The following is a 27,218-nucleotide window of genomic DNA, read 5'->3' as shown; positions in this document are numbered from 1 at the left end:
CATAGGCTCACGTGCCACATGCGTGCACCCACACACACAAACTAAATCAATTTCTGGTTCATTCATAAACTCTTCATGTGTGAAGTGCTTCCATGTATGCATTCAGCACATGCTTGCTGAGCATTTATCATGAGCTACACATTGAATATATAAAAGGCACATTTATTTGAAGGTATATAATTAAATTAATCATATGTAAACATTTAACATATTGTCATATTTGGAATATATAAAGGCTATAAATTTGTGTTCGTTTTTAAATTTTCAATTACAGTTGACATTCAATATGTCATTAGTTTCAGGCTTATAGCATAGTGATTAGACATTCGTATACCTTACAAAATGATTCCCCCAATCAATCTATACACCTGCACCATACACAGTAATTACAATATTTTTTAAACTTTTTTATTTGTTTCAGAAAGGAAGGGAGAGGGAGAGAAAGATGGAAACCTCAATAATGAGAGAGGATCACTGATTGGCTGCCTCCTGCACACCCCACACTGGGGATTGAGCCCAAAACCCAGACATATGCCCTGACTGGGAATCGAACCATGACCTCCTGGTTCATAGGTCGACGCTCAACCACTGAGCCACGCTGGCTGGGCTACAATAGTTTTTACTACATTCCCTGTGCTGTGCTTTACTTCCCTGTGACTATTTTGTAACTGTAAAAGGCTATAACATTGGGCTGTTTCAACAAAATCAGGATAATACGTATCTCACACCTGCATACATTGATGTGTGTGGCACATGGACTAAGATGATGTTGAAGAGAAAGCAAGTAGCTGCCTGAGGCAGGGCAATGGCATCCAGCAGTCTGATGAACAAAACAAGCAGGAGATCATGTTGATGAGAATCGTAAACATGGGTTCGCTTTGCAAAGCCAGGCGGGAAGAAGCCCGGATCACGGAGGTCTCCGCCGTCCCGCAGCAAATGAAGACCTGTGGGCGGAAAGGGAGACGGACAAGTCCAAGTGCCGATGGAACAGTGGGTGATGCAGAAGCACTGACGATTTTGCTCACTTCCTGATAGCACACAGAGCAGATATGAAATTAGAGTGGTTCTTAGATGTTGCTGGAAGTTGGCTAAAGTCTCCCTGTCTCTTTTTTTAACAGGATTAAAGTCAGAAGGTCTTTACAGGGTCTCCGGGTTCACCGAACACATCGAAGATGTCAAAATGGCATTTGATAGAGGTGGGCTTTCGCCTTCTTTTTTATTTAATCCTCACCTGAGGATATTTTTTCCATTGATCTTTAAAGAGCGAGTGGAATAGAGGGAGGAGGGGGAGGGGAGGGAGAAAGGGAGAGAGACAGAGAGAAACATCAATGTGAGATAAATGCATCAATTGGTAGCTTCCCTTATGAGCCCCGACCAGGCCGGGGATCCAATCTTGCAACTACTAGTAAGGTAAGTGCCCTTGACCGGAAATGGAACCTATGACCCTTCGGTCCGTGGGCTGACACTCTACCCGCTGAGCAAAACTGGCCATGGCATGAGCTTGAAAGCCAGCTGACGTTTTAGTGCCCTGTCTTTGGGAACCAGATTGTATTCATGCTGAGACTGGGGTTTCCGGGTTACTGAGAGCTGTTCTTCAGGAAGCCGAGGAGTAATGGTTTACAAATCTGCTCGTTCTCTGCCCCTCTGGGGATTACTTTTATTAAGTGTGGACAAGTGACCACACAAGGAAGTGAGTTTAAAATACTCCTTGAATAAATGGGCAGCCAACATTTGGTGCCATTAAATTCTTGTGTTGGTTGCCCAACACTTACGGTTACTCCCCTGGCACCAGGATATCCTGTCTCCCCATCTCAGCATCCTGTTGACTCTTCTCCTTCTCCCGAAGCTCCAAACAAGAGAGCAGAAGGGAGGGAGTGGGGTCCCCCATGCAGTGAATTGGGGAAGCCAGTGGAGGTTCAGGAGGTAACTCCTTTTGTTCCTTATGACTGTGTCATATGTTCCCCAGGCCATGTGACACAGTCATAAGGGAACTTTTTAAAAATGCAGATCACCACGACCCATTCTGGGGACTCATTCAGAAAGCTGGGTGAGCCCAAAATTCTGTATTTCTAATGAATAATCCAATGAATACTGGTGCAGCCAGTGGAGGGATAGAACCTAGCCTGCTAGCTAGAACCTCCACTCTCTAGAATAGTATCCACAGTCTCTGATGATCTGGCCACCCAGTATGTTCAAGCTCATGCCAGTTCCTCCTCCCTGTACACTTTGCACCCCAGCAACACGAAATCCACCTTACCGTTTCCACGGACAAGCCCCTCGGCCCACATCGCTCTGTCCATCTATAATGCGCTCACATCTCTGCCTGGAAACACTTCCCATTCATCGGGTGTCAGCCTGTCCTTCCTCTTTCCTGAATCCTCTCTGACCGCCCGCCCCACGCTGACCTACGAGTTCCATTTCCTGTCCTATGCCCCCTCCCTGTTTCCACATGTCTCCAGCACAGCAGTCTTCCAGTCTCCTTGCAGCTGTTGAGTGGCATGCCTGACTCCCAATCTGAATAGAGCTGTTAAAGGGAGTGTGCCTTGTCTTATTTGGCTCACTGGGGCTTAAGAGTGCCTGGCACACGGTAGATTCTCAATACATGTTTGTAAAATATGTAAATGGGACCGTGTGGCATATCTGCTACACTCTCACTGTTTTCTGTGCATCAGCTTTTTTTTATCCTGAGAACCAGATTTGCTCAAGCATTTCTCCTTTCAATGCTCTATATAAAAGAAAATGCAAATGGTCTCTCAATAAAACAGATTTTATTCAAAAACATATTCTAGTATGTGCCAATTAAATTGGACTGATAGTTGCTAAGGGTAAAACAAAAAGTCAAAAATTTCTTGAGGATGATTGTAAAAATGGTAAGAAATATAATATTGCCTATACATGAGGGAAGGTCAAGGTTTCCCAAAATAAAGTCCTAGGGACCGGGAGGAAGAATCAAGCTAAAAGAATCCTCAGTGAGCCTGAAAGAGTCAATAGAAACCAAAGATATTCAACAGTTATTTTGTGTATATCATCTTCAAATCCAAGTTCAAAAAATATTGACGGAACTATTTAAGGACTTCTTGATTTTTTTTATTACAAATTTGGTTGTTACTGTATTCTATTATGAATCTGGATATAATCCAGAATTTGAATTTTGGGCTAAATGTCTACTTAGCAAATTACCATGAGCTGGGCCCCAAATAACCATTTTAAGTCTATTTCACTACCCTTTCTGGCTACACTAAACCCTCAGACCCAAAATCCCTCTCACCAAACTCCTTTGTGTTACTCCCTGCACCTCAGCGTGATTGGAAGCAGTCAGCTGAGACTTGTAAGGGAGCATTCGTTGGATTTTATTTTCCTTCCTGGGCATGCTTTAACTTGGTAAAATCAGCTCCTAATTAATTAATTGATTGTTTTTCAGATGGTGAAAAGGTAGACATATCTGCCAACCTCTACCCAGACATAAACATCATCACTGGAGCCCTTAAACTGTATTTCAGAGACTTACCCATTCCTGTCATCACCTATGATACCTATTCCAAATTTATAGAAGCAGCAAGTAAGTATTGAGAACTAATTTTTCATTTGTATCAAATGTTTAAGTACAATGCTGTTGAATTCAAGAGCATTCAAACTCAGAGCTGTTTACATTATTGCCTGAGCGGCTTGCTTTGCAATTGACCACAATGGCGCAGTTCGTGGGAAAGCAGGCATCGTGCCCCAGCTGAGTGGAGCCAGTACCAGGACAACTCGGCTGAGCTGAAGCCGCATGCCAGCCAGCTGTCTCTGCCCATCAGCCCGTCTGTGCCGAGAACCTGTGCATGCCTACTCTGTTAGACGTTGAAAGCAAGAATGTGTCTGCAGTAGAAAAATTAGGTGTTCTTCAATGAAGACTAGAGATTAGCTGCTTTCATCACCGGGTAGAATGCTGTTGCTAAGCAATTATAATCATACCCCAAGTTTTTCCCATTGATGCTGTTCAAAATTAACAATAGGCCAAGTGCTGTGCTAGGAACTCTCATCAGTGTCCTCTAGTTTTATCTTATCTACCTGATGAAGCCAATATTACAGTCCCATTTTACAGAGGAGGAGAGCAAGGCTCACAGGTCTAGGAATGGAGCACCAGCCTTGGTCGTCCATCAGCCCCCGGTTGTTCATTCTATGTTTGGCCCTCTGGCCCACTGTTGTTGAGAGAGAGGATCACAGTGGTGACGGGGGCAGAGGGGAGGTAGGGGTCTACACTTGGCCTTGGAACATAGTGAGAAAGGGATTCAGATGCTGGGATGCATGGCATAGATGCCAAGCCCATTTTGAAGACGTTTTATAAAAACGTATCATCTTGAGGTATGTGCTACTAAGCATGTGATGAGTCAGGGATCCGTGCACTTTGCAGAGGCGCTGTGGCCCCGCTTCATGGCAGGAGCATCCTTCCTTCCTGGGTCCTGGTGGTCCTGAGTAGAGAAGGTTCCAGCAGCGGGGTCCCCTCTGTCGCAGGAGGAATGACGTGAGAGCTTTCTGTGGGTGGCTGCCAGAGACCTAAAAAGCAGAGCACGCGTGCTTCCTCCCATGGTCATGTGCCTCGTATCCACTTCCTAACCAGGGTTCACCGTGCCAACACTTTGGTGAAAAGCACCACTAATGCAGGCTGAGTTGCCTGGCTCATCGGCCAGCGCCCTTGCCAATTATAAAGTTGCTCAGTTCTGGAAGCCTGCCAGGAAAGGCTTAATTAGACAACTTTACGGGAACGCTACCAAGTGAGGTCTGGTGTAAATTAAAGCTTGTGGTGGTGAGATTTCTAGCAGATCCACCATAGAGAAGAAGCTGGGCAAAGCCCCGTCTGTGCGGGCGCCAACTGTACACATCTGCAGGCTGCAGACTCCGGGAGGGCCAGTACCCACATGGGGCCCGGCTGCAGTACCCACATGGGGCCCGGCCTCAAACCCTTTCTGGAACGAGGCAGGACACGAACAAATTCATTACTTTCAGTGAAATGTTGCCTGAAGGTGCATGAACTTATTAGACTTCCCTCCGTCTGTAGCCTAACCTCTTACACCGCTGCAAACTCGGGTGCCGCGGGCTGCACTGACATTGCTCCTGTGTGACCCTCACAGAAATCGCCAACGCAGACGAGAGGCTAGAAGCCGTCCACGAGGTGTTGATGCTGCTGCCTCCCGCCCACTATGAGACCCTCCGGTACCTGATGATCCACCTGAAGAAGTAAGCTCAGGCCTCCTGCCGCCTCCTCCGCGAACCCCGCCTAGACTCAACCCTCCGTGCACTGTGGGTCAGCTAGCAATCCGCCCCTTCAGACCATGTTCTCCCAATGGCAGTTTCACGATTCCCCAGGAAGAAGGACTGATTTTCTGATTTTAAAGATTGTGTCTGTATCAGACTCCCTTCGTAATTCACTTGCACTGGCTGAGCCAATGTCCATAATCTAAAAAGAACAAACAATTAGAAAAGGATCCCTTTAAAAACGCTTTTCTGTACTTCTCATTCTTAATTTTCTTTTGCAATTTTCCAAACCAGAGTAGTTCTTGGGGGCATACGTGCATCATCCGCATGCAAGTATGTGCACAAGTTGATATGATGGATGTCTCTGTGTCTGTGTGTGCCTTGCAGGGTGACTATGAATGAAAAGGACAATTTCATGAACGCCGAGAACCTAGGGATCGTGTTTGGGCCCACCCTGATGAGGCCCCCCGAGGACAGCATGCTCACCACCCTCCATGACATGCGGTACCAAAAGCTGATTGTGCAGATTTTAATAGAAAACGAAGATGTTTTGTTTTAACCCACCAGGGAAATGGGCTGGATGGCCCCAGGCCCATGAAAGTTCAGAAGGCTCAAGGAATAAAAACGCTTCTTTCACTTGATTTGTTTTCCAAACAAGTGACAGAATTTCCTGGACCGCAATGGATGGCCCCGTCGGCTCCTGTGTCTCATAGACACTCGCTTCCTCCACGTGAGAACAGCACGGGCGAGGGTGAGAGAACGCCCTCCCTGGGGCCTTCGCCGTGCCTCGTATGTATGTCTGTTTTGCTGGAAGAGTGATTAATAAATCTTTCTTTAACTTATTAAAAAAAACAATGTAGACCTTAATACTTCAGGTTTATCAGTAATAAAATGGAACTTCATTCAGAGAGGTACTTGATACAGTTAAACATTTTCCACTTACGAAAAGAAAGACAATTCTATATGTTAAATGTTAAATGAGACTTATATTGTAAAATGGATTTTTATTTTAGCTGCAAGAATGTTCCTTTATTTTAGCAAATAGAACTCAATGCAGTGCATTGATTATCGCCCCGTGTACCTTGTCCTGCCTTCGTGCTGTGATCCCTGCGGAAGTTTACCATGAATGCAGTATTATCTTGACATACCTCCGTCCTGATCAGTGCTTTCCAGTGAAACTTCACCTGTTGCCTGTGTCCCTGCTTTGGATCCTTTCTGCCGTTAAGCACTGGCATTGTGCTATCGTATGGTATATGTTTATAGCAATTGTAAGAATGGTCTGGAACCGTGGTCGGCAAACTGCGGCTCGCAAGCCACATGCGGCTCTTTGGCCCCTTGAGTTTTTAGCAAAGGCCAGCTTAGGAGTACCCTAATTAAGTTAATAACAATGTACCTACCTATACAGTTTAAGTTTAAAAAATTTGGCTCTCAAAAGAAATTTCAATCGTTATACTGTTGATATTTGGTTCTGTTGACTGATGAGTTTGCTGACCACTGGTCTGGAACATCCACAAACTTTCTTCCCATAAAAATTTCGTAAAGTCTCAAAGTCTGTTTGGAATTGATCATGGTCTTTCCATATCATGTGTGCATACCCCAGAACATGCAGCATGCGGCCATTTTACATCAGGTCATTTGGCCACACTGGTTGCATCTGGGCTGTATAAAAAGTTAGCATTTTTTTCCCCCTTTTCTTTGCAGGCAAGCACTCAGAGTTCATCTGTTAATGCCAAATTGTATTTTTGCCACATTTCTGCATTTATGAAAAGCGAATCTGCAGGATAATTGCTGATTTTCTTTTCGTTTTTGTTTTATAAACAAGCCTATTTTTCAAAGTAAGAATGAATGAGTTTGGTTTCCATCAATATTTGTTCCTCTTTGATCAAAGTAGCTCTGTATGGGTAATAATTTAATATGGTTTTATTACTACAGTTCTGATTGGTTATATTTATCTTAGCATGAGCTTTTCACACCAAGATTTCTATATTTTGTAACATAGGGAAAATATTTAAAACATCAAAAACTGTACATCTCGATTTTTTCCCCCTTCAGTCTTTTCCTCTGATTGTCTGAGATGATTTATGCAATTACTCACCTGTGTTGTTTTGGGGTGACCAGGAGAAAATTACTGTGACAAGGGGGTTGGAAGGAGGAGGCAGCAGCGTGGTCGCCGGGCAAGTCCCCGGATGGACTCCTGGGCACAAGGCGGAGAAAGCACTTCTGCTAGGTTCCTGCTATCCTGGTTCCTCCCAGCTGTACAGATTGGATTGTGGTAGCTGATGTACTTCTTGATACTGTCAAAAATTATCTGGAAATGGTTTTATTTTGTGAAGTGGACAATACTTTGTAATTTATGATCATGTAAATGGAAGGAAAGGAATTAAATGCATTCAATTCTTCTGTCTATCATTTTGGAGTATGCATAAGAAATCTGTGGCGGGAAGTGGCGCGGGTGGAGGTAGACAAAATATTCTGCGAACGTTGTTCCCAGATGAATTTTGGCAATAAAGTTTCTGTTCTTACCAAACACAAACATCCCACTGAGTCCCCAGCTCGCTGCCCCCTCCCTCGCCAGCTTCCCCCTGCAGAGCCTGCTTGAGATGAAATTCCAGTGGCCCACTCATTCACTGAGAGATAGGTCCTTTACAGCCAATCACTCTAGGACACTTGCTGGAGGACAGAACAAAAGTTTTGGAGCCAGAAAGACTCAAGTTCAAATCCCAGCTCTGCCTGTTATCCGATGCATGCATACGATCTTGGGAATGAATTTGTTCACCTGAAAAACCGGGGGAAATGTTCTGAGTGTGATGTCTTGGGTGAAACGATGATCTAAAATAATTAGTAATAGTTGTTTCTTATTGTTATCACTATTTTAAGAGCGATGGCTTAGAAGGAGAAAGGATATAACATGGAGGAGGGGAAGGAAGAAGCATAAGACGAGAAGGATTTGGCCCAGGTTAAATCCACGTCCAGGTAATTACAGGGGTATTATAACAGGGCTCTCTGATGTGTAACGAGGTTCATTTGACTCCCTTTCTTGAACACGATGGCAACACTTGATCCCCTTGAGCTTGCTTTCACCTCGAGCCTGCTCACCCAGGCCTATCTTCCCCGCCATCTGGCAGCCTGGTGTGTCCTCTTACCTGGCTTGAAACTCCTGCCATTGGGATAACTCCAGCAGTTACATCTGGAGGGAGTCAGCATCGTTTCCAGAAGCCCACTGTTAAATCGTCCACGGATGTGTTGTGGGAGGTGGGACAGGGACAGGGTGGGTGGGGGAGGACCCTTTTCTTTCTCCCATTAACATAAGTGGGCACCTGGTGGGGGAGCTGGTGCAGAAGGTCAAGGGCAGAGCAGAGGCCGGGTAGTGAGGAAAGCACAGGCAAGTATGTGCCATGCAGTTGAAGTCTTGCCTGGGCTGTTGTGACTCCATGGGCAAACCCAACTGAGCTTACAGATTCCTGAGCCCTATCAACCCCCAAGTTTAGACTCAGTCTTTTGGGTTTAAATATGTAATGACTATTTTATCAGGCACTTATTAATGGGCCAGACTTGGAATCAAGGAAGAGGCCTATCTCACTGAAGGAATGAAAGAATGAGTTTAGTCAGGCTGGAGAGAGAAAGCTGGTCATGTTACAGATTTGAGACCCTAATCTAAGGGAGAGGAAAGCTACTAATGTGGTTTTATAATTAATTTTGAAATATTTTAATATTTACAGAAAAGTCGCAAAGATACTGCAGTATGTTCCTGCATACTTCTTACCTGTTTCTCCTAATGTTCGTATCTATATATATAAAAGCCTAAGTGACCATTACAACCGGACAACCAGACTACTAGCTGGTAGCTATGATGTGCACCAACCACCAAAGGGCAGAAATTCAGTGCAGGAGCTGCCCCCTGGTGGTCAGTGCACTCCCACAGCCAACCTCCCACAGCCGGCCAACCTCCCATGGTCCCTCCCCCGAGCCGGCTGGCCCCGATCAGGACTGTGTGAGACAGACCCAATTGACCCCAATCACTGGCCAGGCTGAGGGACCTCACCTATGCACAAATCCGTGCACCGGGCCTCTAGTCTTATATAACCACGGTACATCTATCAAAACTAAGAAACCAACACTGGTCCATTACTCTTAACTCAACTCCAGACTTTAGTCAGATTTCACAGGTTTTCTTCCTCTGTTCCAGAATGCAACTCTGGGTTCCACATTGCATTTAGCATTCATGGGTTTTTAGGGACGGATGACACAGTCTGGATTATTAAAGGATAACTCACTTGACTATGGATCCACTGGAGAATATGTAGGCAGTGGGGGTAGGAGAGTTAGTAGAGTAGATGCAGGGAGGCAGTGAGATGCTCCCTGTTGTCCCACAGGATTGAGGTCATGTAGCCTGGGTTGGGTGGTAGCAATGCTGAGATAAATAGGACTGAGTTAGATTGAGGAGGTAGAGTTGAAAAGGTTTGGTTGTAGATTGAATTAAAGAACCAAGGATGACTCTCGGGTTCCTTAGTTTGATGACTGGATAATATTTACTGAAATGAACATAAAGAGAAGAGCTAGAGGAGTGGGGGGCAAGAAAGGAATAAGGACACATATGTAATACCTTAATCAATAAAGAAAATCTTTTTTTTTTTTTTAAAGAGCTGGGGTGCTTGGAAAGGGGTGGAAAAGGTAAGGAAGGTGATGAATTCACTGTTAGGATTGGAGATACCTGTGAAATTTCCAAGCAGAGACGTTTCACTAGCAATTGCATTAACCGACCCAAGCTGGTGACAAGGATTTGGGAGTGACTCACCAGAGGTAACAACTGGAACCTTGGGACTGCATAGGAGTACCCAGGGACACAGAACCGAGAAATACAGGACAGGCCTGACTCAGTTTCCCGCAGCACCATCATTCAGAAGCGGGGAAGAGAGAGGAGGGGACAGATGAGGTCCATTGAATGTCATAAAACATGGAGGCTCATGAGTGCAGTTCAGAAAGACTCCCTGTCTTCAGGTGTGTCACACTGTCCGAGTCCATTTTTTTGTTCCCCTTCGATTTACTTTGCTACGTGCAAGGCGCCATGTTAGAGCCTATGGGTCAAGAGATTGGCTTAGACGCTTTGTCAATGCCAATGCGGCGGTGTCCTTTCTTTTCTCTAAGTTGACTTGAAAAGGTGTCATACTCAAGGACTGTACTGCCTTCGTACTGGAGGCGGTACATCTAACCCAGCGGTTTTAACAAAGTACTGAGATTAGGAATACATCTGTCTCCACTGAAGGGCAAAGTCCTTGAGGTTAAGAACCGCAGATACCACGTGCCCATCGGGCACACCCCCACTCAGCCTTCAAGTCTTGACTCAGGTTCACCTCCTTCCTGAGACTTTCCCCGGCTTCCTCAGGCAGAGAACATAGGCAGGTGCCAGCCATAAAGATATGAAAGTTCAGAAAGTTCTGGAAACTATAAAGAGTTGGGTTTGACCAGGACATGAAGTGAGAGGGAATAGATTAAACAGGCAGGCTCTGCCAGGGAATAAGAAACCTGTGTGCCAAGCACAAGTCAAACTTCCAAAGAGCAGTTTGGTGACACGTGAAGGATAGAGGTGAGAACAGAGGCACCAAGCTAATCAGATGCTGTTACAGCAGGGAGGGAGAGCCGTAGGCATGAAAGATACTGAAGGGATGTCAGAGCTTACTGAATTGAATTGATGCCAGGATTGAAAGGAAGGAAGGGGTCACACTGACACCCCCATATCTGGTTTTTGCTATGAAATGTATATTTCGGAAGATAAACCAATATGGGCAGGGGAGCAGGGCTGAATGCTTAGGCCACTGGTGTCCTTCATTTGCAGTTATAAAGCATCGTCCTAATGCAGCTGGCAAATTAGAGTTACCGGAATGTTAGCAGTTTGCTGCCCAGTGAGTTTTTGAGGCCAAGCCACACCTGTCTCCCGCTGCGATGTCATGGAAAGGCCGTGTGATGGCCCTGTAAGCCTGCCTGCTCAGCCCTCATGGTTCTCCCTGAGGCCAGATGCGTGGGAGCAGGTGCGGAGACGCTATCACACCTTCACATCACTTGGTCAGGCTCTGGTGCTCATGCTCAACCCATCCCCACCGCCCCCTGACTGCTCACGCTGGAGCCCAATGACCCTCCCCCCGCCCCCCCCCCCCCCCGGCACCTCACTGCAGCTTCCGGTCTCTGCTTACTTGGCTTCTCAGTTGCTGGCACATTGACCATTCCCTACTTCTCAAAACCCTCTCTTTCTCGGCTGCTGTGACAGCTTCTCAACCACCTCCTTTTGCATCCACTCTGGCACCAAATGCCATCTATCTGTCAACGTATCTAAATGATCCCTAAGATTCAGCCAGCTTCCCAATGCCCTGTAACAGATCCCTCCTGCTTACACCAGGTAGCATGTGATCGACTGCCCCCGGCCAAGGTTCCTGATGAACATGCCCAGCACACACTAAAGGAGAAGGTGTCCACGAGTGATCCTTTTAGGAAACCAAAAAGAAAGACATATATTCCCGATACAATTGAACTTGTAAAGAGTATACCAAGAAGCCATTGGAAGGTGTAGAAAAATTAGAAATGAGAACAAAGGTAAGTAAGTTAAAACTGGGGGGTGAGAGTCAGGGGAGGCCATTATTAACTACAGGAAAAGACAAAAAGCAAGAAAGCAAATATAATCATCTGTACACACCACCGCTTAGCCTACACATATGGACATAGGCACAATCACATAAACACTGTCAGTTAGACACACGTTCTAATAAGACGCTGGTGGGAATGCTGAGAAGAGAAGCAGAGGGCAGAACTAAATCTGCAGATACCGTAATAGGAAATTAACAGAGAATGTGGGATATTAATCAGAAGAGAGTGTGATGCCCATATTGTTTACAATTCTGGAGTTGTGTAAATGCTGGGATTGAAGGCTGGGGATGGCGCAGGAGTGGGGTGGATGGGGTCAAAGGGGTGGGGGAGGGGACATCTATAATACTTGAACAATAAAGATACATTTTTTAAAATATATATATATATATATATATATATATATATATTATTATTAATTTCAGAAAGGAAAGAAGAGGGAGAGAGAGACAGAAACATCAATGATGAGAGAGAATTTTTGAGCGGCTGCCTGCTGTCTGACCCATACTGGGAATCGAGCCTGCAACCCAGGCATGTGCCCTGACTGGGAATTGAACCATGACCTCCTGGTTCATAGGTCGATGTTCAACCACTGAGCCATGCGGGCTGGGCTAAAGATAAATTTTCAATAAAACAAAACAAAAATGTTTAAAGTGGTTGGGGAGTTCTGAGGGGAGGAATATGGTGAAAAGCCTCTGTCGTTTGCTAGAAGCCCTATAAAGACATGACGCTCCTGTCTTTTCCCTCTTTCGATTGTGACTCGGGGATGCGGGGCAGGTTACGTATTAAGATTCCAGGAACTAATGGGGCAGCGACATGAAGCACAGCCCTTGGCATGTGCCCGCGCCACAGGCTGGTGGTGACCTTACTCCTGAGGATTGTGTCTTATGACTTGTTAATCCCTTTTCTGGTAACGTGGCTTTCAAGCTTAGCTGAGCACACTTCCTCCTCTGGCCAGAGGTAATGTGATTTGGGTGCTGGAAGAATAAAGTGCATTCTTGACTCTCATACAGAAAACTCCGGCTGGATTCGATTGCATCATTAAGTGTGTTCCTGAAAACATTAGATTCAGAGCAAGTTACTGTCTATTAAATACGCCAGCGTCTGTGTACATCATGGTCCTGGGGGAATAAGACCTGGCCCCAACCAACAATCATGACAGGGAGCTTTAAGACTCTGGACCATGACTTTCCAAAAGCACTTGAAAGTGAAGGGTTTGTCGCGTGGGTTCACATAATTTCCCCACATGGCCAATGACAGAAGCTAGTCAGGGAGAACACTAAGGTTTACGGGGTGCCTATTATGTGTCGGGCACAGTGCTAGGGCTTCAGTAAAGGGACTGTCTGCTTTAGTCTTGGCAACCACCCGAAGATGGAGATAGCATGTCCCACTTGAGGTTTAAGGAAACCAGAGCTGAAGCTATTAAGTAATTCTCCCAAAGCCAAGCAGTTAGTAATTCAAACCAACCATCAAGTCTTTTCACAAGAAATGTATATCATTACCATTCCCAGCCTTCATCCGAGCTCTGAGTGCTCTGAGATTCCATAGGGCTTTAATACAGGATGGGGCAAGAGTAGGTTTACAGTTCATACGGAAAATAATACAGTAATTAATAAGCAAGAATAAATTCTGCGGACTCACAACTGTAAACCTACTTTTGCCCCCTCCCCTTAAGCAACCATATATGACTCAGCATTGTTGTAAGGGGAAAACTTAGAAAACAATGACCTGATTAGGCTTTTTAAATTATGACGCTCTCTTGATGTGATAGCCTGGATACCAACAAGCATCTAATGATTGGATGATTAACTAAAAAGCAATGTGAGGTTCAAATAGCCCTGTCAGAAGAACACTGTGTTAGGGACAGAGTAACTCAAGCCGAACCCAAATAACTCCACCTCTGATGTTCTTGTGACCTTGGGAAAATTGCTTCAACTTTCTAAGAGAAAACTGTAGGGTTTGCAGTACCTACCTCTCAGGGCTGCTCTGCCATTTGCGAAAGAGGAAAGAGCGCTGCCCACTTTTGAACAAGCCCGTGATAAACTGAGAAGTCCAAGGTAAGAATGTTCAATTTGCCATTATTATAAAAAGTTCCCCGCCACAACTGAAGCCGTTTCTCTCACCGTGTAAATGAATTACATCAAACGGATCCACCTGAATGTTCACAATGTACAGTGAGCGATGCACCCGTGTTCGCACTGATCGGCGCTGAGTCCCCACATTTTGGTACACCTCCCGTGGCCGCCTGTGAGGTAGGAAAACAGCTATTTCTTACGGATTTCGAACTATGTGAGTTTGACATTGGCCTGATGCAGGAGAGGAAACCAAAGGATTCACCTCCTGCATCATGTTACCCTGTCATCAGAAATCCACCTTCTCCCTGCACTCATGTGACACAATGAGCTGACATGGACAAACCACAAAGGAGAAAAACAGAAGCTGGCAAACACAGCACACCGAGTCAACCCTTTGGAAAGGGAAAGTAACAACTGCAGATGGCAGGTCACCTTTAAAGGAGCCAGTTTTCCCCAGCCCTGACCTGGAACCAGGTGACGAACCAGAGAACATTACCTGGGATTGTTCACACGTGACTTCTATTTACATCAATGATTTTCTAACAAACAATAAAGTGGAATGATCTTCGTTTCCTGAGGGAGTCAAGGTGTGCTGTGGAGTCTTATTCCGAGATGTCACGTCCTCTAGGACCTAGAGTCTAGGTCATCCATTCATTCCCTCAGTACAATGTTTAATAAAATCTCCGCAGCCATCCTCTGGCCTTATATTATTCCTCCCGTCCGCTACCACCCAACTCCATCTCCTTAGGTCTCACAGCAGATAGTGTTCCTCCCATGCTGAACCAACAGATATAATCTTATCAGATCACTAGAGGCCTGATGCACGAAGATTCGTGCAAGAATGGGCCTTCCTTCCCCTGGCTCCCAGCACCGCCTTCGCTCCGGCCAGAGTGGATCCATCTTTGGTGGGTTAATTTGCATACTCACTCCTGATTGGCTGGTGGGTGTCACAAAGGTACGGTCAATTTGCACCTTTATCTTCTATTAGTGTAGATTCGTCCACCTACTGGGCTCACACCTCAGAAGTAAAGAAAATCAGGCTGTTATTCCATGTAATGACGGATCAACATTTTATTTCATTGCTACTTTTATTACATATTTTACAAGTCAGTCCTATTGTAACCCACAAAGCATTCCTATTTTTGCATTGGATGGTCACTCATCTGCAATATTGAGAGCTGTTATTGCTGGGCAACACGCGAGGTCCTAATGCTTCATGAGTGGCATGTCCTAGTGCTCATGGAGAGACAGCAGCACAATGACTGGTTAGGTCCCTGGACGCTGACTCTGCATGACCTTGGGAACATAACTTAAGTTTATACTTAACAATGCCTATGTCATGGGGCCTTTAGGAGGATTAAATGAGTTAATATTTATAAAGCAATTAGAACTGTACAGGTTACATAGGAGGTGTTATGCAAGGGATCATTACATAAAATGGAACTCGTTTTCTAGTGAAGAAACTGAGCAATAAACAAATAAATAACAAGGAAATTATAGGCTAGTTAAGGGGACAAACACTAAGCAAATGATTCCCAATCTAAACCCCACCCGTTCCCTTCTGTGGCAGGCTAACTGATCTGGACAAAATCTCCTGCAGAAAACAATTGGGCACCAAAACAACTTTAGTGCTGATAGCCTCCTGGGGCAAAGGGGACAGAATTCTCAGCTGAGGCCTCACTCCACGTGGAGTGGTTAACAGGAGATACTTTTCTTCTTAAGTGTAGGTCCCAAAGGGTCATAGCCTGGAGGTTCGCACAGCCCAGAAGTGACGTATGCCCAGGCCCACCCACAGGTCTGCACGGACCACGAGGGTCCTTTGAAACAGAAAAGATCTGGGGGCAGAGCTGTGACAATGGCGGGTGCTCACATGGATCTCTTATTTTCATTGTCCCCCAAATCCTCCAGCCAAGAACATGTGGCAAGTGGTCCTGTCTGGCAGGGCCCCTCGCTTCTGAAATCCTTTCTAGAGTAAGTCACCTTTGACTTAGGCCTTAAATTTTCCTACAAATGAGTTTTAAGAAAAAATGGGGAGCATACAATAATATCCAAGAGACCGCAAAGGGGGTAGGAATGGGGTGCTAGGAAGAGTCAGCTGGTGTGGACTGAATTTCAGAGAGGCTGCACTGTACAGGTCAGCCTTGCTTAACTCAAGTGTAAAACTAAAATGATCAGTAATATTCTGTGCCTATAATTGCTGTACTTCTAGATATGCATTCATGTTAACCTGACAAGATGCAGGATGAGATGCTACAAAAAGTAGGTTTCAACTTCAGACGTGGTTGCTGAAACTTATATGTTATCAGCCAATGTTGCCTAAATTTAAAATGTTAATAAATTGCCTGGCCGGTGTGGCTAAGTGGTTGCACGTTGACCCATGAACCAGGAGGTCAAGGTTAGATTCCCTGTCAGGTGCCTTGACTGGGATCACGCTCCATCCCCAGTATGGGACGTGCATGAGGGAGCCAATTGATTATTTTCTCTATCACCACTGAGGTTATCTCTCCCTCCCTCTCTCTTCCTCTCTCTCTGTCAAAAAAAAAAAAAATTAATAAAAAATGTTTAAATGTTTATAAACTAAGTCCAACAACACTAATGTAAATATACAGAAAGGAGAAAAGAAACATTAAACAGTACATTGGTGACTACAAAGGAAAAGGCCATGGGAGATGCATATCTAATTTTCAAAGAATGGAAGAGTCTGTAAAAGAAAAGGAAAAAAGAAGGGAAGGGGAGAGTAAGAATGAAAGGGGTAAATGTGAAAATAGGGCCAAAAAGAGTAAAAGGACTGTCCTCCAAACATCAATCCTGGCTGTGCAACGCTGGGTTTGCGAGGGTTGCAAATGCCAAATTTAACCTCTAACGTTCTGGTTTTAATTTCTGGTACGCAAATCCTGCTCTCTAGAAATTCATTCTCTAGTGTCTTGGAGTGTAATCATTCATTGCACTTGAAGGTTCACCTGAGAAATTTAATTTTTAAAAAGAAAGAAAAATAAGTAAAGCATCTTTACTCAAACTATCTATACATTTGTTTTGAAAAATGAAAAATGGCAAGATGAAATATTATTAAGAAGGAATAACTGCTCAGTCTCAGCACACTGAAATTCTGTAACATGTCACCTGCTACTCACTGGTTAGATCAGGGGTCCTCAAACTTTTTAAACAGCGGGCCAGTTCACTGTCCCTCAGACCGTTGGAGGGCCGGACTATAGTTTAAAAAAAAACTATGAACAAATTCCTATGCATACTGCACATATCTTACTTTGAAGTAAAAAAAACAAAACAGCAAAAACACCCGCATGTGGCCCGCGGGCCGTAGTTTGAGGACGCCTGGGTTAGATGAATCAACTTTAAAGGCATCGACACTGTAGGATGCCCAGCCTACCAGCACGGAAGTGTGGACCAGCTCAGGTCCTCTTTACAGAACCAAACGGTAGGTTCCTGGATCAATAGAAACAGGACACAGCTGTATGTGTCTAACACTAACCCCCTTTCCAGCTTCATGTCCTGCAGTGCTTCAGATGACACTGGCCTTTTCTTTGCTCCCCCAAAACCCTAAGTGCCTTCCCACCTGGAAGCTTCTGCACCTGCCATGCCCTCTGTCTGCAATGCCCACCCATTCTCTACCCCCCTGGTCCCCTCTGCCTACTCTGTTCTTTGCGCTCATGTCTCCATTTACATTTTACTGCATGCAAGGGTCGTTTGTACGATGTTATTAAGTTAGCAAAACACAACAGAAATAATAGAATTGTTCAATATAAATGGGAGGGGTGGGAGAGGAGGATTTTTGTATCAGTCAGTAGACGATCATCTATTAAGAAAACGCCGGCCCCTTTATTAAACCACACTGCCTGAGGAGCCAGCCAGTTGGCAGTACTGGTTTTTGTTTTTTTTCCTAAATGTCTTCCTTTTTTCATCTGTTGGATCAACAATGCAGCAACCCAGCTCCACGACTTCCTAAGAAGGTGACGATACCTCTGACCAGGGTCTCTCTCCTGGGCCCACTGTCTTCATCTGCAATGAGGTGGCACCACGGCGACTTGTTGGGTCCTTTGTCCTTCCCTCACCGCTGGTGGCCTGTCTGTCTTTCTTCGGTCCTGGTGCTCGCATGGAACATTACTCTCTAAAACGAATCCCAATACTTCATGAAAATGCATCGCTTTCAGACACACGCTGCTGCTCATACCTTTTAAAAATCCAAGAATGCTAAAGTAAGACGTTAACGACATAAAGTATTTTTATTTTCATCGTATGTCAGGCATTGAAATAGCCTGTCCAACTTGCTTTCTGCTAGTTGTGTGTCTTTCAGTATTTATGTACTTCAGAAAGTCCCCAATACAGAGATGCTCCGAGGACTGTTGCTCCATCCTCAGCCTTCAGAGGAATCATAACGGAGCTCAGGGAACATCAAACTAGTTCTTTGAAAAAAAAGAGCATCCTGGAAGATGGAGAAGACTGCACGTCTGCCTTCAACGGTGACATTGCCTTACGTCTATACTTTTCTGTCCAATGACTAAGGGGCTTGTGATCAGGGCTATAGCTCCCTGAACCCTGACATAATTCCCTGGCCAGCTTCTGCAACAGCTTTGGGCTGGGTCTGCACTCCCCGAGCGGGTGGCTGTGCCCTGGGCTTCCACACCTGCGAGAAGTCACAGCCTCAGCCTTCGAGGAGCCCAACGCAGGCAGGGTGCGGGATCGCGTGCTGGTTAGGACCGGGGGAGCTGGAGTCAGACCTCCTAGCTTCAAACCCCATGCTGCGGTTCTGCTTCCTACCAGCCTCGCAACCCTGGGCAGCCCTTAACCTTTGCGGGCAGGGTCTCCTTGCCTGTCACGCGAGGACACTCCGAGTACCTGCCTCCTAGGGCTGCTGCGAGTAACGAGTGAGCTAATCCACAGAAGCGCTGGGAACAGCGCCCGGCGGGCGCCCTGCGAACTTGTTAATATTACAGCCTTCCGACCAAAAGCGCCTTAGGCTGCAACTTTGTGCCTGGAAATGAAGCAAAGCCTGGGGGTGAACAAAACTTGCGGTCGGAGCTGAGGAGCCTCGGTTGGGGGTCCTGAGAGGAAGGGGGGAAGGTAAATCAGGGTAGAGGCGGAGGGGGGGCTGCGGGACTTCCATCCGCCCGTGCCCACCGACAGCCTCGGCCTCCCGGCCTCCGGTCTCCTCCACGGTTTCTTCTGGGAGCCGGAGCCGGAGCCGGAGCCGCCCGGCGCCGCACACACTGCCCTTCTCCAATCAGACTCCGCAAGGCCGGCGCCACGCCTGCGACCCGGTCCAATCTCTGCCCCGGAGGGCGGAAATGCAAAGCGCCTACCTGCACCTGTGGCCGCGGTGCCGCCTCCCGCGTTGTTGTATTTTTTTTTTTTTTTCCTTCCCGCCGCCCCTGGGTTCAGGTTGCCTGAATCACTTGGCGAAGGACCAGCAGGTGGGCAGATGTCCGAGAGGCCGACGCGTAGGAAGGGCCAGAGCTTCCGAGCGAGCAGCCGAGGTCCCATCTCCCGGCGGTCCCCGAGCGGCGCGGGCAGGGAACGGGGGCGCTCCCGAGAAGGCGCGGCTGCTGACCTCGAGAGCGGCTCGGGCACTCACCTGGGGCGTCGCGCGGGCACACCCCGGCCGCGGGGCCCTCCGCACAGCCAGCCCGGGGCCGCCGCCGCCCGCAGGGGTCGGAGGTGCCAGGGGAAACCACCACCACCACCACCACCACCCGTCCGCGTAGCCGGGCTGCGGAGATTTCGGCCGGGACACCTCCCCAAAAAGAAGCCGGACTTCCCGGGACCGCGCGGAGGGACGCCGCGCCGGGCTGCCAGGTGGACCCAAGCGCACCCGGTTCACATTGTCGCCGGCGGAGCCGCGGGGGTCCTGAGCAGGTGAGCGATCGGGTTGGTTCTGCGTCCGCCTTAGACAGAGCCCGTTCCGGGTGTCACCTGGGGGGCTTCTCTGGCGCCCGAAGAGGAATTGCGAGCCGCCGGACACACCACCACCACCGCCACCAGGGAAAAACTTGGGGTGGGGGGGGGTGCTTTTCCGATCTGTCAAGTTGGAAGGAGCAGGATGTTTGCACACCCGACTGCAAACTTTGCCTGAGGGTGTGGGTACGGAAAGAACGTTTGGCCATTTTTTTCTATTGTTTTCAAGTCGCAGCAGGAGTGTGCCCTCGGGCGTCCTGGGGAGGAGCCGGTGCGGCGGTCCCTGCGCACAGCCCAGGCCGCCGCGCCGTCTCGCGTGGGCGCTCAGACTCGCTGTCCCGGGTTCCAGCCACAAAGTGCGCTTTCGTGTCTCTCTCCAGCGCCCGGGCAAATCCCAGGAGCGCGGGGCGCGGGGGCTGGGAAGGAGCCCGCGGAAACCGGGCCCTGAGCCGCGGCGCAAGCGAACCCTGCGCCTTGGTGGAGTTAGTGCCCGGCAGACCCCCGCAGACCGTGGGCAGAGGACTCATTAGCTTCTGGAATTATTGGCACCTTAAGTGCTGAACACACCCTTGTCGCTCCGCAGAATGCACTTCTTAAAGCCGGGAGGATGCAAGTCGGTGTGGAGTTCCCGGTGGCTCTCTCCTTGCAGGAGGCAATTGCGCAAGGAACAGAACCAGCCCAAGCCTTTAATTTGTAACCAAGGTTCCCCGACCTGAGCGGCCTAGCACAAACAGCCTCGGGCATGTTTTAATGCAGAACTAAGGGAAGAGGACATTTGCCGCTTGGCTTCATCACCACCGTCATCGGGGGTGGCTTCAGAGAGACGCAAGGTTGGTCTCTGGGGAATAAAAGAGGAGGCTGGTGGTTTTCAAGGGAAGTAAAGTCTAATCATACTTCTCCGAAAGACACAAGGCAGAAGTTGTGTCAAAAGCAGAATTTAAAAGAAAACACCGTGAATGAGCGTGTCCCTCGCCTGTAAATGACCCTGAAGAATCGCATTGAAAAGTATCCTGGGGGTCTGGCCGGTTTGGCTCAGTGGATAGAGCGTTGGCCCGAGAACTGAAGGGTCCCGGGTTCGATGCCGATCAAGCGCACGTACCTCGGTTGCAGGCTCAGTCCCTAGCCTGGTCAGGGCGCCTGTGGGAGGCAACCAATCCGTATGTCCCTCTCACATCGTGTTTCTCTCTGTCTCCTCCTCCCACTCTCTAAAATGGTGAGGATTAACAAAAAAGAAAGGAAAGTGTCCTGGGACAGAAGTCCATGAAGCAGCCGCCTGTGATAGGGGTGTATTCTGTGTTCACCTGGAACTGGGACGCAATTGCTACCTCTCCGTCCTCCAAGAGAAGGCCTTTCTGGACCGGGTCAAGTCACCGCGGGCATCCGCCTACAATCCCTCTGGGACTCAGTTAATCCAGATGCCCGGGGCCGCCCTTGAGTGCCCCTGGCTCGCTGACCCCCGCTATTCCTGCCTCGGGAGGCCAGGCAAAGGTTGAGCCTGGGCAGTGCCAGTGCCAAGACTCAGTCCCGTGGCCAGACGGTGGCGCCCTGGAGGCCACTCATCTTCCCGCGCCCCTGCGGGGCCCCCTGGTGACTTCTGCGGGATGCGCATCTCTGGGGTTCGCGGCTCCCTAAGTCGCGCTGAGCAAAAGGGAGGAAATGAGATTGGGGGGACAAGGGGCTCGTGGGGGCGTGACTTTGACAAACCCAGAAGCTAAGTTTTTTTTCTTCCCCAGCACAGCCCGCTGCCTCTGATCCCACCCCGCAGCCCGGCTGCGAGAAGCGGGAGAAGGAGCGGAGTGGACGCCGGAGACCACCGGGAAAGAGGCACCGCCGCGGCCCTCCCCACTCGCGGCGCCCCGCACCCCTCGGCCGGCCATGGCCGACGGCGGCGGCACGGGCAGCTCCGGCCCCTGGTGGAAATCGCTCATGAACAGCAGGAAGAAAAGCAAGGAGGCCTCGGTGGGGGTGCAGCCGCCCGCCCAGCCCGCCCCCGGGGAGCCCACGCCGCCCAGCCCGGACTGGACTAGCGGCTCCCGGGAGAACCAGCACCCCAACCTCCTGGCGAGCGCCGGCGAGCCCCACAAGCCGGAGAAGTTGTGCGCGGACAAACCCGCCAGCAGCCGCCGCAACCTGAAGATCTCCCGCTCCGGGCGCTTTAAGGAGAAGAGGAAAGTGCGCGCCACGCTGCTCCCCGAGGGGGTCCGGTCCCTGGAGGAGGCGGACTTCCCTGGGGACCCCCAGGAGGAGCAGCCGTAGCGGGGCGGACTGTCTCTCTTCCCCCCACGGCTCCCCAACCCCCAGCCCCATACCCGAGAACTCTGGCCTGCCTCTGAGCGTGGTGTCTCCATCCCACCGAATCAGAACATCCACGCAAGGCCCCCCGCGATTTCACGCTCCGGGAAATGGAAAGTGTCCATTGAGTTTTCCATAGTTCGTGACTCAAGGCTGCATTAAATATTTATTTGTGGTGAGAGAAGATGCCCGCCAACCCAGGAAGTTGGCCTGATTATTATCTCCAAAAAGCCGTTCCGTGGCCTCCACCCTTGGGTCACCTGTGGGAGTGAGAGGGGTGCCAGCGCTCTAAGAGAGGGTAGCGCCCCTGGAATGGGGCAGACCTCCCACGGGGAGGCCGCGCTCTAAGGAAGAGCTTGCTGTTGGAGAGCCATCGGGGCTGTGTTCAGTGCCTGAGAAATGCACTTTAGAAGTACTTCTGTAGACCGACACCGTAAGGAGAGCAGGAAAACCTTCTAAGGAGAAGCATGTGAAGTAAGGCAAGGTTGCTTTTAACCTCGGCCTACAAAACTGTCCTGCCTGTTTTAGTACTATTAAAACTGTTGCACTGTAAGACGCTAAGGTGACTTTTGTACTTTTTTTCCACTGCAAGACTGTAGCCCGTCATACTTCAAAGCAGGCATGCAAAATCCCGGGTAGCAGAATTAATCATTTGCCACACGATGTAACAGCTACTCTTGGAAAGCTGCAGGGAGAACATTTCTAGAAAGAAACTAGCAACACCCGGAGTGGAACCAGTTAGCCAGAAATCCCTATTTATTAACCAGAGTCCAGGAAGCAGGGGGAAAGGGGTGCTCATTCATTATTCCTAAATTCTCTTTTAACTTCAGCGCATCCTCATACAGGTGTCACGATGCCAGTAATCATTCTTTTCCGCCTCCTTGCGAACCTTACTAACCATTGTCTGAAAATACTCCAACTGAAGAACTGAACTCTTAGTGTGTGCAAAGCCAGCTTCTTTTCCCAGGACTTTGTTTCAAAAGCTTATTTCTTTAGTCTGACGTATGCATTTATCAAGTTTCAAAGCCTTTAGATCAACCAACCTGGAGATTCTTAACAAAAATCTACCTGTTTGCTTTTGTCATGAACTTTAAGAAAAAGAGTAAATGAATACCACTCGCTTTCAGCAAATTACAGAGAGTTATTGTAGTTGTTAAGGGCGACTGGGATCTTTTCCCACCACTATTCAGTTCATTTATAAACACCCAGAAATGCATAGTAGGAAAATTATAACGATCCAAGTGTATATGTTTTAAGATCATTATAAACAAGAACTTGATTGGAGCTTCTGGACTTGTTACAGGTACATTGTGAGGTATATAGAGTTTCTCTCAGATTCGCAGTTTATAAAATAGTGAACCATATTGGTTGTCTAAAGAGACTTAATGAAGAACCTTGATGAAAATGGCTAAAGGGATTGAAATGAGTGAATCAAGCTGTGGTGCCAGCAGAATAGTAGGGTTTATCCCAAAGGCTTATGAGTTTCCACATCCCAAAGACTTATCCCAAAGGAACTTGTTTATATGGGGGTTACAAACACCTTACATTAAAAGAGAAACCACGTGAGGCTTTCTGTTTTTAACTGTGAAAGGCGTGCTTGGTGTGTATTTAGAACTGGAAAGTATGTGACCAAAGTCTTCTCAGGGTGAGCTGCTTGGATGAGAAATACTTGATGTCAACTTTAAGTGGGCCTACCATCTCTAGACGCTGATGAAGAATGGACAGGGAGGGGGCTGGGGTGCACAGGGATGCACAGAACAGAAGCCATCTAATTAGGCTTCAGAACATCTTCATAAAATATTTTAATTTTACACTGTAGAAAGCAATAAAACTTAGAATAGATACTTTTCCCTCAATAGACTAGGTCTTTGCCCATTTATAAAATTCAGCCTGCAAGTAAATAATGTTTAAAGCTTACACTAGCTCTTTAATCCACAGATTTAAATAATCTTTTTCTTTTTTTTTCAAAATTCCTTTAGATCCACAAAACCTGGGCATTTTCCCAGGTTCTATATCTTGTTTTGGAGCCCAGGATGTATATAATTGCTGCCGATAATCAATAGCTGACATGTCACAGTGGAACTTATTCACAAGACCTTTTTACCCCACTGTTCCGCAAGGATTGAAAAGCATGCTAATGGCAGTTATGACAGTGAGTACAATGCACAGCCCTCGATTGAGGTTTGTAATTCCAGAGTTTTAAAGCAGTCCTAATCATGCAGTAAGAGTGCACTGATTTAATCCCAACGCAGTGAAATCGGAAACCAAGCAAAACTGGTGCGATGGAAGGGTCCTGAGTAAGAGGAGATACTGTGACAACGTATCTGGCTGGGATTTACATGATTTAGAGATGATTAATCACATTCCCATAACACGTATACAGACTTAAAATTTTTTTAAACCTCAAGACCATCTCTGGTAAGTAAAGGGACAGTGTTGAATTAACTTTGGAGTTAATTAGATCAGGGACTTCTGTTTTCCTTAAACCCCCTTACACGCGACATTCCTTCCACAAGTTTGGGAAACCGTTAAAGCATTTTAATACCTTGTTTCCAAATGATATTTTTTAATGGGGCAGAGATCTAGCGGTGCGTTTGCTAAGTACTTTCATAGCCTCGATAATTATATGCACCGGTCGTTTTTGCCTCAGTGACTCTCCTTGCAAAGTCGGTGGCCAGGCAGTGACTCGCATTACAGGTCACCCAAAAGTCCCTTTGTGTTCCTGCTTCTATTGTCCATTGGTTTTGATTTGCATTTCAAGAGCAGGGCTCTATTTTGCATGTACAGTGAAGGGAGTCTGCTGTGTAGAGCACTTGGAAATATGTGGTGCTTATCCCTTTGGGATAAACCCTACTATTCTGCTGGCACCACAGCAGTTTCTGCTGCGAAACATAATGTGAACTGCTCAACCCTGGTCTTGTGTTGGTTTTCTACCGTTCAACCTAATGAACAGTAGCATTGGCTAAAGCTTGGTCAGAGGTAGTTCTTCTGAGACGCTCAGATGAGAAGCTTGGTACCCTGAGACCCATAAATAATTAGAATGAACAGAAGGGATTTCAAAGAAAAGGTGAATCGAAACGTAAACGAAGGGGACACTCATGTTCAGTGACCACAAGGGACTTTTTAGGAAAAAGAGAGAATATTATTTTTCCCCGAGCTGAGAAGTGTCAGCCAGACTGGAAGCAAACACACACACACACACACACACACACACACACACACACACACACACACACACAAAACACTAGCTTGATAGCTGTAGCAAGGGAAACTGATCTTTGAAACGTCTGTTTTATTCGTGCAGCATTGTATTATACAGAAATTTAGGAGATGGTTTCTCGGGATAAGCGTGGGTTTATCTCCATGGCAAGTAGAAGGTAGGACCAAGGAAATTTTATACCCTTATGTGTCAGCACCCAAGTACCTTAGACTAGAAACGAGTGTGCAGCCCAGCCCAAACTGTCAGCCATAAGCTGACTGTCCCATTACAGCAAGCCCTCCCCCCCTGTTCTTGTTCTCCTGGCGCCATTGCCTGGCCTCTGAGCCATCACATGCATTTCCATGAAGCTCAGGGACAGGAAAAAGGGGGTGCCCGGGAGGCACAGGGCCGTTCCCCAGCCCCTGCCGGCACTGCACGGTGACCACCACGTTGTCCAAGGAGGGCCTTTAGGTTTGGAATAGGAGACAGGCAGCATGAATGGTGAGAGGCCATGAGCACCGAGGAAACTGCACAGGCCTTGCCGGAGCAGAGGACAGCGACCACCCGTGTGGAAATGGTAATAGCCCTGGACCACGGCAGGTAAGACTGACAGGATAGAAGCGATCCTTCAAGTATTCAGAGCAAACTTAGTGTGGCTTCCAAACCAAATCATGCTGCCGATGACAAAAGGATGGACTCAGAACTATCAGAGTTAGTGATAAAACCTCACGCAATAAAAAGATTGGGGGTGGTGGAGGTGGAAGAGGGCATAGAGGGGATAAATGGTGATAAAAAAAAATAAGGTAATTTTTTTAAAAAAATAGAACAAAACTGAAAAAAAAAATTATGAATGAGGTGTCTAACAAGACCGTTCACCCAGGAGACAAAAATGTCTGGCCCTAAAATGAGGAAGGTTCATGTTGAAGAAGCTGAAGGGCCCTGGTCCTGGGAGGGGCTGGTTGAGTAGGAATATGAGAGCATTTGGGACCTCTGGGCCTTTTCTGAAGGGATTTTCCTTGAGTTACAAGTACCCTGGGTTATTCATTTATTTCTAGTGCCAGTCAACAAGGGTGACCACTGATTCGAACCCTACAATCATGTTTCCCATGACACTTGATCAGAGTTCTCTCTCTGACTTGCTCTTGCCCATTGATTTTTTTCTTTTTGAGAGAGAGAGAGAGAGAGAGAGAGAGAGAGAGAGAGAGAGAGAGAGAAACATCGATGTGAGAGAGACATATCAATTGGTTGCCTCCCACATGTGCCCTGGCTGGGGCCAAGGATGGAGCCTGCACCCGAGCTACGTGCCCTTGACAAGAATCGAACCCTAGACCTTTAAGTCCATGGGCCGATGCTTTATCCACTGAGCCAAACCAGCCAGGCCTCTCTGACTTGCTTTTGTACGAGTCTTAGATGATCTTGGTGTCAATTCCTCCTGTGAAATGATGGCATGGAGTCCAATTTCCAACTTCAAAATCCTCCATCTGTATTCTGCTATTTTGAGCATACTTTCATTGTGGGGACACTCAGTTGTCTTATTTTTGCAGTTTTTAAATTTTTGCAATATTTTCCTCTGTGTGCTCTATAACTTCAGTGTAAATCAACAACTATTTGTTGAGCACGTAGTTGAGTACTTACTGAGTGTATAGGCCTTGGGACAAAAAAGGAAGATGTTTGTAGTGCTTCACACACTTTATAAATTTAAGCCCTGGCTGTGTCCTTCTTGTTTTGTTGTTCATTTATAAAATATTTCTTGAGTTCGTTCATTTCTTTACTTATTCCGTATGTGTATTAGGTACCAGGCAATGAACTAAACTGCAGATGCAGGAGAAAATAGGTTCTTAATCTATACTTCTTTATAATCCTGCAATATAGTATAA

The 27,218-nt window shown here is 47.3% G+C and overlaps 2 protein-coding genes across 6 annotated transcripts in view; both read left to right on the top strand.

Moving 5' to 3' along the window:
- Nucleotides 1-9,864, top strand: part of CHN2 (chimerin 2) — a 238,035-nt gene extending 228,171 nt beyond the window's left edge. For both annotated transcript variants that reach the window (XM_079786789.1, XM_079786788.1), the window contains exons 10-13: nucleotides 1,119-1,196; nucleotides 3,422-3,559; nucleotides 5,112-5,217; nucleotides 5,623-9,864. In XM_079786789.1, coding sequence (XP_079642915.1) covers nucleotides 1,119-1,196; nucleotides 3,422-3,559; nucleotides 5,112-5,217; nucleotides 5,623-5,794 — 494 coding nt within the window. In that variant the 3' untranslated portion in view covers nucleotides 5,795-9,864. The remainder of the gene's footprint in view (nucleotides 1-1,118; nucleotides 1,197-3,421; nucleotides 3,560-5,111; nucleotides 5,218-5,622) is intronic.
- A 5,002-nt stretch (nucleotides 9,865-14,866) lies between these two features.
- PRR15 (proline rich 15) lies at nucleotides 14,867-25,375 on the top strand. Of its 4 annotated transcripts, none has more exons than XM_079785678.1 (2): nucleotides 14,867-19,019; nucleotides 21,584-25,375. In XM_079785678.1, the coding sequence occupies exon 2, from the start codon at nucleotides 21,726-21,728 to the stop codon at nucleotides 22,104-22,106; it is 381 nt and encodes a 126-aa protein (XP_079641804.1). In that variant the 5' UTR covers nucleotides 14,867-19,019; nucleotides 21,584-21,725; the 3' UTR covers nucleotides 22,107-25,375. The 4 variants fall into 4 exon arrangements, 3 of the variants coding, with proteins under 3 accessions (XP_079641804.1, XP_079641803.1, XP_079641805.1); XR_013814273.1 differs by lacking the exon at nucleotides 14,867-19,019 and adding an exon at nucleotides 19,029-19,811 and having other exon boundaries at nucleotides 21,589-21,721; XM_079785677.1 differs by lacking the exon at nucleotides 14,867-19,019 and adding an exon at nucleotides 19,035-19,811.
- Nucleotides 25,376-27,218: the final 1,843 nt, after the last annotated feature.

Source organism: Cnephaeus nilssonii (assembly GCF_951640355.1).
Source record: "Cnephaeus nilssonii genome assembly, chromosome: 12".
Taxonomy (NCBI): Eukaryota; Metazoa; Chordata; class Mammalia; order Chiroptera; family Vespertilionidae; genus Cnephaeus; species Cnephaeus nilssonii.
The sequence above is the reverse complement of the archived record's forward strand: the minus strand, read 5'-3'. Positions and strand labels throughout refer to the sequence as shown.

Excerpts from the sequence above, each read along its gene's own strand:
- PRR15 (XM_079785678.1), top strand. The coding sequence starts at position 21,726 with ATGGCCGACGGCGGCGGCACGGGCAGCTCCGGCCCCTGGTGGAAATCG.